The following is a 16,894-nucleotide window of genomic DNA, read 5'->3' on the forward strand; positions in this document are numbered from 1 at the left end:
ATAAACATTCCTCAACAACATAATACACATCGTCGTCGTAATAATAACATCATAACACCTCAGTCAAATCTCAAAAACGTCGTAGCTTTCTGCAATAATTTCAAAACCTAAAAAAAATTCTCTGCTCATTTCAATAGTGTCATCTACCTCAAACGTACTTTAAAATCATGCTCCCTTACCAAATATATCATTCAAAGCTCTCATAGTATCACAATGATTCCGAAAAAATATGAACAGTTTACAAAGTACAGACAAAATACAGTTTCATAAGTGTGAAGTTATCCAACTGTGTATTGCGTAAACATGTGACACTGATGTAGTAAAAAAATGTTTATCTCTCAGTTAAATGATCAGATAGCTGTGTAATTTGTGTGTTAGAGAAATATGGTACCGATGTGTAAAGTTGTATAAGCAAATACCATATTAGCTAGGGTTCCTTGTGGTTGCCACACACATGGTACACAAAGTAAGTGTGTACCCCCCTGAGGATAAATGTAATTATACTCCCAGGTGTTACAAATTACAGCAATGGAATGAAATGTATCACGGAAAACTTTCTTTGTAATTAAAAAAAATATTTAAAAATAAGTGTTTTAAGTATAAGATTAATCACTCAAATGCGTGTACTGTAGCACTAAACTGTGCATCTTGTCGCAACATAATCTCTGTGGAAGTGTTGTAGTTATCGTCCTCCGAAAGCTAAGTTCTGCAGAAGTCAATGTACTTACCACATGATAAACAAAAGTGAAATGCTTTGCGTATAGATATCTTAGTTATTACGCTTATTGCCATGATGAAGAAAGTACTGTGCTGTAACGTATTGTTGTGCTACGGAAAAGGCAGTCTCATGTAGCTATACCACGAAAGTTACTACTAAAACATGTTTTTCTTCCTAGAAGAATTCAGAAAACTGTGCAGATATAAAACAGATACACTGCAAAAGCAACATTGTGAATTGTCACTCATTAGTAGCGCCGTGATAACATCGTGTAGCTGTCACATAAACTAACCACTGTGTCCTCTGGTATCTCACAGAAAGTACTTTAAACCCAGAATGTATTTTCAAGTAAACCAAAAGTTGCATTAAAATCTCATTAGCAGTACCAGTATATGTTTTAAGTATGTGAGCCTTATGGTCGTTACGTAATCGTGCCACTAACACGCAAGAATGTACACACACAATAACGCTGTGTCGTCAGTTCACTATAACAATGCATTCGTAATTTCTGTTTAAATAAGTTCTCTTGGTTCTTGACTGGATATTTAACTTCAAACATTGTTGCATGTTAACAGTTTCTTAAGTCTGACAAAGCATACTAGAAATGTGAAGTGAAAAGTTTTATACCAAAGACTAAGTTAAAAAGCAGATTATCTTTCAATAAACGGTTTTACATGTGAAATGTGGTGTAAACCTTTACTCTTCCTAGTGCACAGAGTTTCAACTTCAAAGCAATTATCATGTTGTATACATCGGTAAAGAATGCTAAAATTTTTCTCCAGGCTAACGTCTTATGTTATTTTTCTCGGAGCCAGCGGGCGCACGCGGCTGCCTGCTGTGCGAGTCATTGTCCGTCTCTTTGTTGGCGCGCGCCGTTATTGGGATTAGGAGACCTAACTTCTACAAATTCACTCTGACGAGAAGGCCCTGCCCTGTTTGAATCCCACCAGTTCTGATGCAATTCAGCTCTGTCGTTACGAATATATCGTCTGTCGTCATGTCGGTAGATTCCGTTGTTTCTTCCTTGTCCGTCACGTTGTGGAGAATTTCTCCCTGAGTCGTAACTGTGCGCCGAACTGTTGCGTCTGAAGTTATTCTGTCTCCCTTGATAATAATTATTTTGGTTCCCATGTTGTCTGTTTCTATGGCTGTCTCTGTGATAGTCATTACTATGTCAATGCGATCTTTCTCTGTAATTATTTTTACTCTGCCAACGGTTATGATACGGGTGGTGTCTGTTTTGGTCACGATTTACGTTGTAAGAATAGCCTTGTCGTGTCCAGTTATTGTTTCTGTCGTCACGGAATTGTGACGGATGTGACCTGTAGTGATTGTGTTACTGTTTTCGCATCCCGCGACTGTCTGTGTCAATTTCTAATTCTTGTAACAGTCCCTGAAAAGCTTCAATGTCGTCTTTGCAACGTCCTGCCAAAATAATATGTCGTAAATGTTCAGGCAGTTTGATTAAGCAAATGCGGATGAGTTCTGAGGGGCTGTATGGGTTTGAAAGATACTGATTCTTATGCAACATGTCTTCAAAATATTTCATAAGACTGGAAAATTCAGATTGTTCGAAACGTTTCATCATTATGATACCATGTTTTACACGGTCTTGTGTGGCTTGAGACCAATATGCTGAGAGGAAGGCATGGTAAAATTCTCCTTCACTGTGGCAATCGTGAATGACCGATCGCATTCTTACAGCTGGTTCATTCTCTAAGTAGCCACACATAAATTCTAATCTGTGTTCCAACGACCAGTTGGGAGGAAAACAATGCGAGAATTGATGGAGCCATGCTTGTGGATGAATGTCGTTGCCAGAATTCTTAAATGTTTTGAATTTACGTGTAGTAATGAACAGCTTATAGTCAAAATCATCATGTCGGCAAGTCGCATGTCGGTCATTGTTACGTCGTTTAGGCGGTTCCATCTCAAAATTCGGCGTACCTTGCCAACTTCTTTCACAATTTCCGAAGTGCCCTGTATTATTATTTTGTGGCTGTTCCGTATTTCTGTGTCCTTCTTCCCGTATTGGGGCGCGAGTGTCCTCTGAAATACGTAATTCTTGTACTACTTGTGCCAACTGATCTTGTACTTCCCGGATTTCTCTTTTGTACTGTGTATTGATTTGATTTTGATTCTGTTTGAATTTTCTAATTTGTTCATACTCTTCCGTGTCAGTGAAGACTACAGGTCTTGTGTCATTCAGATCATCATCTACCTTTGTAGATAAGTTAGTAACCTGATCCGAAAGTTCGGCTACTTTCTCCGATAGTGAACACATTTCCTCAGTGTGTTTTTCTGAACCAAGTTTCAGAGTGTCAATTTGTGTTGAAATCGAATCTACTGTGTCCTTTAAGTTTTCCTGAGTTTTTGCAAGTTGCTTAACCGAATCGGTAGATGCAACTGAGTCAATTTTAGCCCACAAGGTCTCATGATTTTCATGAACAATAGTTTGCAGTTCTTTTATGGCTGCTTCGTGATTCTGTAATGCATTTTCACGCCGCGAAAAAATAGGTTGAAAATGCTCACAAATTTGTGTTTTTACGTCATTACAGACTTTTTGACATTTCGATTCAATGTTATGTAACTCAGTAGTTAAATCTTCACGTGTTTGTTCAAGTGTGGTGTCTAACTTTTGAAGATTTTGTTCCATTGTGTCTAACTGTTGCTGTGTTTGTCTCTGGTGTTGTTCCATTGTGTCTAACTTTTTAAGATTTTGTTCCACTGTGTCTAACTTTTGAAGCTTTTGCTGTGTTTGTCCCATTTGTTGTATTAATTGTAATAACAATGCATTGGTGTCTGAAACATGTTCCTCAGTGCTTTTCGGCAGTGAATTTACACCGGAAACATTCACATTTTGACAAGCAGAAAATGTGTCTTGACTTATTTGAGAAAACGGTGAGGATCCAAAACCTGAATCTACAGTATTTGCGAGATCGTGTCGTGTCATTTCGGCTTCCTGAGGCGAGCTATTGCCGACCGATCGATCGATAATGCTTCCCTCTTCACTAATTGTTTCACTGTCCACGCCATTGTTTGACGCCCGCTCCATTTCCCTGTGCACAGTTACCAAATTACTACTTTGAACATCAGTAAATTCATTCCTCTGCGGCGCTGATAAGCTACGCTCGTCGTCACTATTATTTCTCAGTTTAGTTTGGAGCCTAGTGTTACGTTTTTCACACGCCATAATTGTCACAATATTTCACACGATAACACAGAAAAGCACAATTTGAAATGCAAAAATAGGAGAACACATTAACATAGCACTGAAAATAGTATCTAGTTAATTGCAAGCGTAGCTGCGAAATACTTGGTGCAAATCTATATGCATGCCACAACTGTTTTACTGTACAACAATGAAAGACTGCAACTACAAAGGAGATTTTCTCTACAATTACGCGCTAGCAATAAACAAAAGCTACACTAAATACACAAACTACAAGAAAAAATCAGAAGATTCCAGTGAGGTATCCTAGGCTAAGGGTCGACATATGAAACGTCCCCTTTGAACAATTATACAGGACTGTGCTTAAACTGACACACAATATTTTGTTAGCGCAACGCAATCTGACTTTCAAAATTCCCTACAAAAGAATGGCCCTGACTAACATTAAACTATACCTTTCACAAATCACTTACCACACAAAAATCTTCGCTGCTCAAGCTACTGCAATACAGCGAGCGCCACTACTGCCAGCTAAATAAAAGATTCAAACTATGGAAGGCACTAACTATTGATAGGGATAGTTAGCAAATGAAAGATATTAATAGAGAACAAACAATGTATTTACCTTGATATCATCATATATAAATATAGCAGTTCATGACAAATTTCAAAACTCCGCCATCTCTCTCCCCACATCCACCACTGCTGGCGGCTCACCTCCAACTGCGCAACGCTACGCGCTGTTCACAACCAGCTGCCTAACACTACAATGGCGAGTATTACAACAATGCAAAGCAGCCACAGACTGCACACAGCACAGCCAGTGATTTTCATATTGAGCGCTACGTAACGTTGCCAATAAGAAAACATAAATAGCCTACTTACATAGAGAAAACATAAACAGCCTACTTACATAGAGAAAACATAAACAGCCTACTTACATAGAGAAAACATAAACAGCCTAACGTTGCCAATAAGAAAACATAAATAGCCTACTTACATAGAGAAAACATAAACAGCCTACTTACATAGAGAAAACATAAACAGCCTACTTACATAGAGAAAACATAAACAGCCTACTTCCAAGATATAATAAAAGATCCACCATCCTATCCAGAAAGTGCACTGTAGCGTTAAATAATTGCGAGACCATAAGGTAGCGAACTACCAATGTAAAGCCATGCCCACTGTGGCGGAATTTCTCACGTGTTATTGTTGTAGGTTATAGAATTTGTGTGTTTGGGTTATAGAGTTTATCGGAATAAATAAGATAGTGAAAAGAAGAAGATTGGTGGACTATTCCTTCGAATTGTGTGTTGCCATAATGTCCCGAATTTATAATGTGTGCGCCATTCATATTCAGTGCGGTGGCCACGTGTTGATAAAAGCTGTTAAATAAAAGACAAAAAAGAAAATATGGTATTGCCAGTGCGTAGTGAACAGTCAGGGTTCTGTAAATTACTGATAGATGTGCGTTTCCGTTGCTTATTATTCATACAGGAGGATAATTTGTAACTTAATTGAGAGTACGAGAGTTCATATTACTCGATAAATAAGAATGAATCCACTCGCTTGGCAGACCACTCATCTTGCAGGCCTCACTGCTTGATGCCACAGTATGAGCAAGGCATGTGGGTGGCTCTCACCATGACTGCAGCGTCTTAGACACAGGCAGCTACAATTGTGACAATTTCATCTAGGACGGGTCTCATAGACAAGTGACTTAGATAGCTCCATAGGAAAAAATAAGGGGGTTGACGTCAGGCGACCCCGCAGGCCATGGAATAGGATCTTCCCTTCCAATCCAGCGGGCAGGAAATACATCCACACAGAAGTGAGGTGGCGCGCCGTCCTGTTGTATCCACATCCTCTCACGAACAGCCTAATTCCTCGAATTTTCTCGACGTGGTCATTTCGTGGGCTGTATGTGAAAGGAAGTAATATGTTGCGCGATTCTTACAGGAAAATGTTCTCTCAAAATTTCAATAGTAAACTCTCCGTGATGAAGGACGCCTGTCTTTTAAAGTCTGCTACTGGAGTTTGTTGAGCACCTCTGTAACGCTCTCGCGCCGACTAAACGATCCCGTGACGAAACACGCCGCTCTTCGTTGGATATTCTCTCTCTCTCTCTCTCTCTCTCTCTGTCCTTGTATCAGTCCTACCTGGTAATGATCCCAGATTAATGAACAATTCTGAAGAATCGATAAACAAGCGCCATGTAAGCAACTTTCTCCGTAGCTGAGTTACATACATTTCCTTAAGATGCTTCGTATCAATCTCAGTTGATGTCTCGTTTTCTTACTATTTGTTTCATCTGCTCATTCCACTTAATTCGCTCTAGATAGTTGTACCTAGACAACTTACAGTAAAAACTGTTTCCAGCAATTTGACTTCAATAGTGGCGGTTCACTGGTCCACCTGTGGCCCCTATGCAGGCAGTTATTCGGCTTGACAAGGATTAACAGAGTAGTAAGATGTCAAAACTTCCTGGCAGATTAAAACTCTGAAGTTTGGAAAGTAGGAGACGAGGTACTGGTAGAATTAAAGTTGTGAGGACGGGTCGTGAGTCGTGCTTGGGTAGCTCAGTCACTTCCCCGTGAAAGACAAAGGTCCCGAGTTCGAGTCTCGGTCCGGCACACAGTTTTAATCTGCCAGGAAGTTTCATATCATCGCACACTCCGCTGCAGAGTGAAAATCTCATTCTGAAAACATCCCCCAGACTGTGGCTAAGCCATGTCTCCGCAATATCCTTTCCTTCAGAAGTGCTAGTTCTGCAAGGTTCGCAGGAGAGCTTCTGTGAAGTTTGGAAAGTAGGAGACGAGGTACTGGCAGAAGTAAAGCTGTGAGGCCGGGCCGTGAATCGTGCTTGGGTAGCTCAGATGATAGAGCACTCTCCCGCGAAAAGCAAAGGTCCCGAGTTCGAGTCTCGGTCCGCCACACAGTTTTAATCTGCCAGGAAGTTTCATATCAGCGCACACTCCGCTGCAGAGTGAAAATCTCATTCTAGATTTCAAACTGTCTTAAAGGCGAAGGCAGGGGACAAAATTGTTCAAATGGTTCTGAGCACTATGGGACTCAACTTCTGAGGTCATTAGTCCCCTAGAACTTAGAACTACTTAAACCTAACTAACTTAAGGACATCACACACATCCATGCCCGAGGCAGGATTCGAACCTGCGACCGTAGCGGTCTCGCGGTTCCAGACTGCAGCGTCTAGAACCGCACGGCCACTTCGGCCGGCGGCTGGAGACAACCCCTATCAATGTTCACTAATAGATGTATAGACACTTTCAATGACGTAGTGTATGTACTGTGAAGGTTCGTATCAAATGCATAACTGCTTCAAAACGTTCAACGAGATGGCTTTGTTTGAACATCAGATATCATTATTACAGCTCTCTTTTGTGTAATCATTGCTTTGTAAGTGATGAATTACCATAAAATTATTTCCTAAGACGTTATGCTTCTTCCAGTTCAGTTTTTGATCAATACATACACCCAAAAATTTGTAACGTTTGATCCTGTTTACTGGCTCCTGTCCAAGTGCTACATCAGTGGTTGGTAGTATTCTGTTTTATTTATTTACTATCGTATGACTCTTTGACATATTAAAAATGCGAAGAGTGTAGAGCATAATAATTACAGTATAAAATCTTGTAACAAAACATATAGACTATTTATGTAGTCAGTCGACTTTGGAGTCTCCTGGTCTAACGCCGTATGATCTTGTGGAGTATTCTTCTGTGATGTGTTCGATTTTGTGTGGTTCTCGGGAGTTACAAAGTGAGGATGGCTGATTTCCCCATTTATCTAAAAATATGCGCATCTGACATTTCGGGTCCTAATTCTCTTGAGCATTTGGCATTAAAAATCCCGGTGGTTTTTGGGTGATAGATGGCATATTATTTTTTTGTTGTCGCGTCTATTATTGAGTCAGTGCATTATTAGTGCGACCCTCGCTGTTATTGTTGTTGGTCATTTAGAGCGGAGTCGGTAATGTTTGCATCATCGATATCTTAATGGATTGCCAAATTTTTGATATCCATGATCTTTTTGTACTTCATCTACTATCTACATGGATACTCAAAAAATCACACTTAAATGCCTGGCAGAGGCAGAGGGTGATTCTGAGCAATCACAAAATGGGGATGACTGATTTCCACATTTGTCTAAAAAATATGCACGTCTGACACGTTGGGTTCTAAGTCTCTTGAGCATTGACAGTGTTTGGCGTACCATGTCAAATCCTGTTTGATTGGCTGGTATGACTTACTTCTACAGAACTGAATACGGAGTGTTTTGTCAAAATTTAGTGCAGGTCAGTTTATTGGAATTGTAACACTAACATCATCTGCAAAAAGTACCGATTTTTCTTAATGAATATTAAATGGTAGGTCATTCATACACATAAGCAATAGGAGTGCACCTACAATTGAACACTGTAGGACTGCCTTCGTAATTTCCCCGGCCACTAAAAATACTCACTTCACAGATGTTCTTACTCGGTGGGATTGCAATGTGTTGCAGGGTGTGGAGTGGCCGGCGCCGAAGGGAGGCGGAGACAGCCGAGGGACTCCGAGGTGTCGCTGGCAGAAGGCCGTGGGTCGGACACCGGGAGCGGCAGAATCATCAACGGGCGCGAGAGCGCCAAGGGGGCGTGGCCCTGGCAGGTACGCCTCGCTGACTTCATCAAGTGTTCTTCTGGAGACTTCAGTCTCATTTTTGGGAGTATCATTCGCCCTCACCAAGTCGAAAACACTGAGCGCGGTCGAATACAGAGGGCCATTTGCTTTTACACTGCCAAACACAATTAAAGGATCACTTTTTAGGACCTCGCAATTATCTCCTTATGCGACGCATAAGCTCCAAATTTGCCTCATAGGTTCGTACAACTTTCTTCTGTATCAGTGCAAAAACATGGCGCACTATGACGTCAGCATCGCGCTCGGCGACGCTTCAAACAGCAAGGTGTCAACACAGGCGAAGAAAAAGGCCACAGCTCAGAAAGTCATGTGAGGTGCGAGGTGGGCTAACGATGTCACCATGGCACAAAATTTGATCACAATACTGCCAAGCCACTGTCGACGGGTCACACGATGGGAAGGTCGTCACATCCGCTCTTGTCCACATTTCAGCCCTTACTTTGACGCCTCTGTGGTGGCCGTCGGAACTGTCACGGCCAGCGTTTAAATGACGCGGTTTTCTTATAAGAGACCCAGCGAAACATTTATGACACATCGCCGCTCGGAATCGACAGGAAAAGCACGTCAGGAGGCGCCATGAAGAACATCAAAGAAACCAACCATTCTTCTGGGTCATCGATTCTCGCACATTTCCGGGTCCAGCCCGGCGGAGTGGCCGAGCGATTCTAGGCGCTACAGACTGGAACCGCACGACAGCTACGGTCGCAGGTTCGAATCCTGCCTCGGGCACAGATGTGTGTGATGTCCTTAGGTTAGTTAGGTTTAAGTAGTTCTAAGTTCTAGGGGACTGATGACCTCAGAAGTTAAGTCCCATAGTGCTCAGAGCCAACAACATTTTCGCGTCCAAAAAGACTGTTCTACATCTACATCTACATCCATACTCCGCAAGCCACCTGACGGTGTGTGGCGGAGGGTACCTTGAGTACCTCTATCGGTTCTCCCTTCCATTCCAGTCTCGTATTGTTCGTGGGAAGAAGGATTGTCGGTATGCCTCTGTGTGGGCTCTAATCTCTCTGATTTTATCCTCATGGTCTCTTCGCGAGGTATACGTAGGAGGGAGCAATATACTGCTTGACTCCTCGGTGAAGCTATGTTCTCGAAACTTCAACAAAAGCCCGTACTGATCTACTGAGCGTCTCTCCTGCAGAGTCTTCCACTGGAGTTTTTCTATCATCTCCGTAACGCTTTCGCGATTACTGAATGATACTGTAACGAAGCGCGGTGCTCTCCGTTGGATCTTTTCTATCTCTTCTACCAACCCTATCTGGTACGGATCCCACACTCGTGAGCAGTATTCAAGCAGTGGGTGAACAAGTGTACTCTAACCTACTTCCTTTGTTTTCGGATTGCGTTTCCTTAGGAGTCTTCCAATGAATCTCAGCCTGGCATCTGCTTTAACGACGAGCAACTTTATATGATCATTTCATTTTAAATCACTCGTAATGCGTACTCCCAGATAATTTATGGAATTAACTGCTTCCAGTTGCTGACATGCTATATTGTAGCTAAATGATAAAGCATCTTACTTTCTGTGTATTCGCAGCACATTACACTTGTCTACATTGAGATTCAATTGGCATTCCCTGCACCATACGTCAATTCGCTGCAGATCCTCCTGCATTTTAGCACAATTTTCCATTGTTGCAACCTCTCGATATACCACAGCATCATCCGCAACAAGCCTCAGTGAACTTCCGATGTTATCCACAACGTCATTTATATATATTGTGAATAGCAACGGTCCTATGACACTCCCTTGCGGCGCACCTGAAATCACTCTTACTTCAGAAGATTTCTCTCCATTGAGAATGACATGCTGCGTTCTGTTATCTAGGAACTCTTCAATCCAATCACACAATTTATCTGATAATCCGTATGCTCCTACTTTGTTCATTAGACGACTGTGGGTAACAGTATCAAACGCCTTGCGCAAGTCAAGAAACACGGAATCTACTTGGGAACCCGTGTCTATGACACTCTGAGTCTCGTGGACGAATAGCGCGAGCTGGGTTTCACACGACCGTCTTTTTCGCAACCCATGCTGATTCCTACAGAGTAGATTTCTAGTCTCCAGAAAAGTCATTATACTCGAACATAATACGTGTTCCAAAATTCTACAACTGATAGACGTTAGAGATATAGGTCTATAGTTCTGCACATCTGTTCGACGGCCCTTCTTGAATACGGGGATGACCTGTGCCCCTTTCCAATCCTTTGGAACGCTACGCTCTTCTAGAGACCTACGGTACACCGCTGCAAGAAGGGGGGCAAGTTCCTTCGCGTACTCTGTGTAAAATCGAACTGGTATCCCATCAGGTCCAGCGGCCTTTCCTCTTTTGAGCGATTTTAATTGTTTCTCTATCTCTGTGTCGTCTATTTCGATATCTACCATTTTGTCATCTGTGCGACAATCTAGAGAAGGAACTACAGTGCAGTCTTCCTCTGCGAAACAGCTTTGGAAAAAGACATTTAGTATTTCGGCCTTCAGTCTGTCATCATCTGCTTCACTTCGCAGTTTAATGAGCAATAGGTCGACATTCTTGACCATATTTGAAGTTGCTGGCACCCGATGGACAATAGACTCCTTCTATAAGGACATTGTGCGTCTGGAACCCTACTGAATGTGATCTCAGGCCTTTGTAGTGTAGCACGACCGAATTCTTGCTCTGGTGTACACGGTGGAACCGTAGGGAGTGTTCAGAACCATTCGACGAAGTCTGAACTCGATCCGAAGCAACAAAGACTGCTTTTTCACATTCTCCTGTGGCGTGATCCGGGAGAGGGAGAGTGCTGTGACGTAGATACAACCGAGCGAGGTGGCATAGTGGTTAGCACACCGGACTCGCATTCGTGAGGACGACGGTTCAAACCCGCGTCCGGCCATCCTGATTCTGGTTTTCCGTGATTTTCCTAAATCGTTTCAGCCAAATGCCGGGATGGCTCCTATGAAAGGAAAATGGAAGTTTGTGGTATAATCTTATGGGACCAAACTGCTGAGGTCATCAGTCCCTAAGCTTACACACTACTTAATCTAACTTAAAGTAACTTACGCTATGGACAACACACACACACACACCCATGCCCGAGGGAGGACTCGAACCGCCGACGGGTTGAGCCGCGCGAACCGTGACACTAGACCGCGCGGCTACCCCGCGCGGCCCTTTGAAAGAGCACATCAGACGTTTCCCTAATCCGATGGGACCAATGACCTCACTGTTTGGTCCCCTGCCTCCCAATCGACCAACGAGCCAGCCGACATAGACTTGTGCGTGAGTAAAACGGCATAGTGTCCCTCCAAGAGCCCCCCACCCCGCAGTGGGAATACCCTCGGTGTCACCGATCCACCTTTGTTGAGCACCTTCAAAATGCACCTGTACAGAGAAAACACGTGGCGAGAATCAAAAATGGTTCAAATGGCTCTGAGCACTGTGCGACAAAACTTCTGAGGTCATCAGTCGCCTAGAACTTAGAACTAATTAAACCTAACTAACCTAAGGACATCACACACATCCATGCCCGAGGCAGGATTCGAACCTGCGACCGTAGCGGTCGCTCGGCTCCAGACTGTACCGCCTAGAACCGCACGGCCACTCCGGCCGGCGTGGCGAGAATCCTAGGCAGCCACAGGCAGCCTGCGCCACTGCTGTTGCTCCAATTAGTGTCTACTTTCTGATTCGGCATATCGCAAAATCGGTGCTGACCCTATTAAAAGTGTTGAGAGAAAGACTAATAACCTCCTGAAGAAAAGTTCTTTGTCACATTAGACTATCAAGAGTCTAAATTCTTACTGTGCTGTACCACCTAGATTATATGGTCTCCCTAAGGTCCATAAAGAGGCTGTCCCGTTGGGGCCTATTGTTTCTAATATTGGTGCTCCGACATATCGTGTCGCTAAACATCTTGCTAGTTTGTTGAGCCTACTAGTAGGTAGGTGTGAACACCACATTAAGCACTCTGCAGATTTCTTTCGTCGACTACAGGGATTGCGTTTGAATGACTCTGATATTTTAGTCAGTTTTGATGTGGTTTCTCTTTTCACTCGCGTTCCTCTCTCTGATTCGTTGCAGCTAATTGAGGTTAAGTTTGGCGTCGAGTTAACAAATTTGTTTAGACATGTGCTGACTTCCACTTACTTATTATTCAATAGACAGTACTACGAACAGACTGATGGAGTTGCAATGGGAAGCCCGTTATCACCTATTGTGGCCAATTTGTTTATGGAGGACTTTGACGATCGTGCATTGGAAAAAAAAAAATGGCTCTGAGCACTATGGGACTCAACTGCTGAGGTCATTAGTCCCCTAGAACATAGAACTACTTAAACCTAACTAACCCAAGGACATCAGACACATCCATGCCCGAGGCAGGATTCGAACCTGCGACCGCAGCGGTCACGCGGTTCCAGACTGTAGAGCCTAGAACCGCTGGGTCACTCCGGCCGGCGACTGTGGAAGACCGGTGTATTGAACATAAGTGTCACACACGCTTACAACAGCCGAACAAATCCGCTATTGCACAACATTGCCTTGACACCGGTCATCCTATGGAATACAACAACACGGAGATTCTGGCTTCCACGTCCAGCTATTGAGATAGTGTCATTAAGGAAGTTGTTTGAAATCAAACTATCAAGCAACCTTATAAACAGATGGTGGATTTTGTTTAAATGCTGCTTCGAATCCGTCTCTGTCCCTCATCAAAAAACACCTGTTGATTAATAGTCGCTATCGATATTTCTGATGCTGGTTATCTTTGATTGTGTGTTGACTCTGCGGTTACTTGTTCTGTGTGTGGTATCTTCATTGTTTCTCCTCTGTGAACCGAGGTATTGAATCCCCTTGCACATTGCTTCCTCCTTGCAGTTGTGCCTTGAGAAAGGCAGGGTTTGCTCCTGTCGAAATATCGGCGGTGGTCGACGACGTCACCCGGCAGCAAACCCGTAAGTTATTTGAGCACTCGGTAGAACCTTTGACTCGATATATGGGTAACCGTGTAAAGGAACATATTACACTACTGACGAAGTCGCAACTTAGACCTTAAGCATTTTACACATGGACAACTGTATCAATAGAGTGCAGGCTTTAAAAACGCCAACATATCGTTTGGTTACAGGAAACACAGAGCACTAGTAAAACTTCTGAGATAGCTTTCAGATAACGGCCACGACTTAACTAGGCCAACTGAACTCTGCCACACTCTTTCGACTATCGAAGTCTCACCACAATAATGAAGTTTAAATGGCTCTCTGTGCGTCGGTCAACAAAACACAATTACGACCACTTACTTCAATCACGTTCACAATACTAGGGAGCGGGTTCCACAGCTTCACCGCTTAGCTTCAAATTTTGTTCTCAGCGAAGTCACAGAACTTGTATCTCCAAGCCGCCCATGTCGCCAAAACGCCCGACCAACTTCACACCACAACATACACTCCTGGAAATTGAAATAAGAACACCGTGAATTCATTGTCCCAGGAAGGGGAAACTTTATTGACACATTCCTGGGGTCAGATACATCACATGATCACACTGACAGAACCACAGGCACATAGACACAGGCAACAGAGCATGCACAATGTCGGCACTAGTACAGTGTATGTCCACCTTTCGCAGCAATGCAGGCTGCTATTCTCCCATGGAGACGATCGTAGAGATGCTGGATGTAGTCCTGTGGAACGGCTTGCCATGCCATTTCCACCTGGCGCCTCAGTTGGACCAGCGTTCGTGCTGTACGTGCAGACCGCGTGAGACGACGCTTCATCCAGTCCCAAACATGCTCAATGGGGGACAGATCCGGAGATCTTGCTGGCCAGGGTAGTTGACTTACACCTTCTAGAGCACGTTGGGTGGCACGGGATACATGCGGACGTGCATTGTCCTGTTGGAACAGCAAGTTCCCTTGCCGGTCTAGGAATGGTAGAACGACGGGTTCGATGACGGTTTGGATGTACCGTGCACTATTCAGTGTCCCCTCGACGATCACCAATGGTGTACGGCCAGTGTAGGAGATCGCTCCCCACACCATGATGCCGGGTGTTGGCCCTGTGTGCCTCGGTCGTATGCAGTCCTCATTGTGGCGCTCACCTGCACGGCGCCAAACACGCATACGACCATCATTGGCACCAAGGCAGAAGCGACTCTCATCGCTGAAGACGACACGTCTCCATTCGTCCCTCCATTCACGCCTGTCGCGACACCACTGGAGGTGGGCTGCACGATGTTGGAGCGTGAGCGGAAGACGGCCTAACGGTGTGCGGGACCGTAGCCCAGCTTCATGGAGACGGTTGCGAATGGTCCTCGCCGATACCCCAGGAGCAACAGTGTCCCTAATTTGCTGGGAAGTGGCGGTGCGGTCCCCTACGGCACTGCGTAAGATCCTACGGTCTTGGCGTGCATCCGTGCGTCGCTGCGGTCCGGTCCCAGGTCGACGGGCACGTGCACCTTCCGCCGACCACTGGCGACAACATCGATGTACTGTGGAGACCTCACGCCCCACGTGTTGAGCAATTCGGCGGTACGTCCACCCGGCCTACCGCATGCCCACTATATGCCCTCGCTCAAAGTCCGTCAACTGCACATACGGTTCACGTCCACGCTGTCGCGGCATGCTACCAGTGATAAAGACTGCGATGGAGCTCCGTATGCCACGGCAAACTGGCTGACACTGACGGCGGCGGTGCACAAATGCTACGCAGCTAGCGCCATTCGACGGCCAACACCGCGGTTCCTGGTGTGTCCGCTGTGCCGTGCGTGTGATCATTGCTTGTACAGCCCTCTCGCAGTGTCCGGAGCAAGTATGGTGGGTCTGACACACCGGTGTCAATGTGTTCTTTTTTCCATTTCCAGGAGTGTATAACTGCCATCACGCTCGTTCGGCAGCCGTTGACACTCGTCTCCTCGCGAATGCCACCAAATCCTGAGGGTTACCCCACGAAGGCTAACCCGGAAGCTAAGACACGCGAAAAGCAAAGATAGCTTAGCTCGACCACAGTCGACCTCAACGATACATGAACAAAATAACACTGGCGCCAACTCGCCACGGCTCACATTTAACATACATTGCCTGATGAAAAAAGTGAAGCACCCAGGTGGGGAGAAGGAAACGAAGTAAAACTTCTTGGGTGATGGAGTATGTGATCTTATTTCTGTGATTATAATACCGACTGAGATTACGAAAAAAGTTGGAAGCATGAGTGCAGTTACCCCCATGACATTGCACTCCCTCTTGCCTCGATGCGCGCACTGAATCGGTTGAGAACTGTATCACAAAGCTGTTTTATTCACTCCTGAAGCAAGCTGGTCCACAGCTATTGTGACTGTTCCTTGATATCCTGGAGAGTGGCACCAAGACAGTGTTGCCACCCCAGCTGCTCCCATATATGGGAGCAGATCTGGGGATTCTGCTGGCTAGGGAATTATCTGAACATAATGCAGACAGTTCATAGAGAAACGTGCCATGTGTGAACGAGCGTTGTTCTGTTGAAAAATGGCTACATGATACTGTCACTTGAACATTTACACGTGAGAATGCAGGATGTCTGCGATATACGATTGTGCCATTGGAGGTCCCTCAATCACTACCAGCTGTAACCTTGAATCAAACCCGATGGCTCCCCACTCCTTGACACCACGAGTAACAGCGCGGTGACTCAATAAAACAGCCGGCCGGTGTGGCTGAGCGGTTCTAGACGCTACAGTGTGGAACCGCGCCACCGCTACGGTCGCAGGTTCGAATCCTGCCTCTGACATGGATGCGTGTGATGTCCTTAGGACAGTTCGGTTTAAGTACACTACTGGCCATTAAAATTGCTGCACCACGAAGATGACGTGCTACAGACGCGAAATTTAACCGACAAGAAGAAGATGCTGTGATATGCAAATGATTAGCCTTTCAGAGCATTCACACAAGATTGGCGCTGGTGGCGACACCTACAACGTGCTGACATGAGGAAAGTTTCCAACCGATTTCTCATACACAAACAGCAGTTGACCGGCGTTGCCTGGTGAAACGTTGTTGTGATGCCTCGTGTAAGGAGGAGAAATGCGTACCATCACGTTTCCCATTTTGATAAAGGTCGGATTGTAACCTATCGCGATTGCGGTTTATCGTATTGCGAGATTGCTGCTCGCGTTGGTCGAGATCCAACGACTGTTAGGGAACGCCGTGCTGGATCCCAATAGCCTCGTATCACTAGCAGTCGCGATGACAGGCATCTTATCCACATGGCAGTAACGGATCCTGCAGCCACGTCTCTATCCCTGAGTCAACAGATGGGGACCTTTGCAAGACAACAACCATCTG

General features: G+C 44.7%; 1 protein-coding gene across 1 annotated transcript in view; it reads left to right on the top strand.

Moving 5' to 3' along the window:
* The window catches only part of LOC126428277 (serine protease 33-like), a 208,458-nt gene that overhangs the window by 87,855 nt on the left and 103,709 nt on the right, over positions 1-16,894 (top strand). Inside the window, exon 2 of the mRNA XM_050090189.1 lies at positions 8,418-8,560. Coding sequence (XP_049946146.1) covers positions 8,418-8,560 — 143 coding nt within the window. The remainder of the gene's footprint in view (positions 1-8,417; positions 8,561-16,894) is intronic.

The sequence above is a fragment of the Schistocerca serialis genome, chromosome 12 (assembly GCF_023864345.2).
Source record: "Schistocerca serialis cubense isolate TAMUIC-IGC-003099 chromosome 12, iqSchSeri2.2, whole genome shotgun sequence".
NCBI classification, from domain to species: Eukaryota; Metazoa; Arthropoda; class Insecta; order Orthoptera; family Acrididae; genus Schistocerca; species Schistocerca serialis.